The sequence below is a fragment of the Octodon degus genome, unplaced genomic scaffold, assembly GCF_000260255.1.
Source record: "Octodon degus isolate 3935 unplaced genomic scaffold, OctDeg1.0 scaffold00976, whole genome shotgun sequence".
Taxonomy (NCBI): domain Eukaryota; kingdom Metazoa; phylum Chordata; class Mammalia; order Rodentia; family Octodontidae; genus Octodon; species Octodon degus.
In genome coordinates, this window is record NW_004525552.1 from 9,272 (window position 1) to 10,695 (window position 1,424).

Genomic DNA, 1,424 nt, shown 5'->3' on the forward strand with positions numbered 1-1,424 from the left:
CTGCCTCCCTCTCTCCTAGGAGTCTACAGCAAGCCCAGCCTCTCAGCCCTGCCCAGCCCTGTGGTCCCCTCAGGAGGGAACATCACCCTCCAGTGTGGGTCACAGAGAGGATTTGACAGGTTCATTCTAACTGAGGAAGGAGGAGACAAACCCACCTGGACACTGGACTCACAACACAACAGGGGGAATGTCCAGGCTCTGTTCACTGTGGGCCCCGTGATTCCCAAGCACAACTGGACACTGAAATGCTACGGCTATGACAAGAACAACACGCAGGTGTGGTCAGAGCCAAGCGATATCCTGGAGCTCCTGATCTCAGGTGAGAAATGCCAGACTAATGCAGGACATTTCCAGTCACCAAACACATTGAGAGCCCGAACTTGATGGCCCCCAAGCTGACAGTGGGTGAGAGAATCTCCTGAACCTGAGACCCCGAGTGTGATACCCTCAGGGAAGGACAGAGGGCAGGGGCATCTCAGGCACCAGCCCCTCAGCTGGCTCTTCCTTCCTCCAGGGCTGTCCAGGAAGCCCTCCCTCCTGACCCAGCAGAGCCCTATCCTGGCCCCCGGACACAACATAACCCTCCAGTGTCACTCTGACCTCAGCTATGACACATTTGCTCTGTCCAAGGACAGGGCAGGTGACCTTCCCCAGCGCCCTGCCAGGCAGCCTTGGGCTGGGCTCTTTCAAGCTGACTTTGTCCTGGACCATGGGAACCGCTCCCATGGGGGCCGCTACAGATGCTACGGTAGACACAATAACTCCTCAGAGTGGTCAGCACCCAGTGATCCCCTGGACATCCTGATCCCAGGTGAGGAGCCCAGGGCTCATTCAGGGACCCAGATTCTGCACAGGACCTGCTAGGGGAACTCAAGATGAGATGGCAGGGTGTGGTGTCAGGAAAGGAGGGAGACAATGGGATGGGAGGCCTGGAATGGTATATTCAGAGGAGGCAGAGAACGAAGATTCTCAGAGACAGCACTGCTGAGGCCTCAGCTCAGCATAAGCTGGGGCAGCCCCTGACCACCCTCCTTCTCTCCAGGACAGCTCTCTGCCACACCATCTCTCTCAGTGCATCCAGGACCCACAGTGTCCTCAGGAGAGAATGTGACCCTGCTGTGTCAGTCACAGAGCCCGATGGACACTTTCCTTCTCTACAAGGAGGGGGCAGCCGATCCCCCCATGCGTCTGAGATCAGAGCCCCAAGCACAGCAGTCACAGGCAGAATTCTCCTTGGGAGCTGCAAGCTCAGGCCTCAGGGGCACCTACAGGTGCTATGGCTCTCGGAACTCAACTCCTTATCTGCTGTCACAGCCCAGTCATGCTGTGCAGCTCGAGGTTTCAGGTGAGCTATCCTGGACCCCATCTATCCAGTGTAAGGGTCCCTGTGACACTGCTCCAAGGACAGTTCTGCATGGGGTTAG

General features: G+C 57.3%; 1 protein-coding gene across 1 annotated transcript in view; it reads left to right on the plus strand.

Annotated features, from left to right (window-relative positions):
* Window positions 1–1,424, plus strand: part of LOC101577044 (leukocyte immunoglobulin-like receptor subfamily B member 3) — a gene marked incomplete at both ends in the record, with an annotated part of 5,789 nt that overhangs the window by 2,499 nt on the left and 1,866 nt on the right. Inside the window, 3 exons of the mRNA XM_012513411.2 lie at window positions 20–319; window positions 515–811; window positions 1,043–1,345. Of these exons, the coding sequence (XP_012368865.2) occupies window positions 20–319; window positions 515–811; window positions 1,043–1,345 (900 nt within the window). The remainder of the gene's footprint in view (window positions 1–19; window positions 320–514; window positions 812–1,042; window positions 1,346–1,424) is intronic.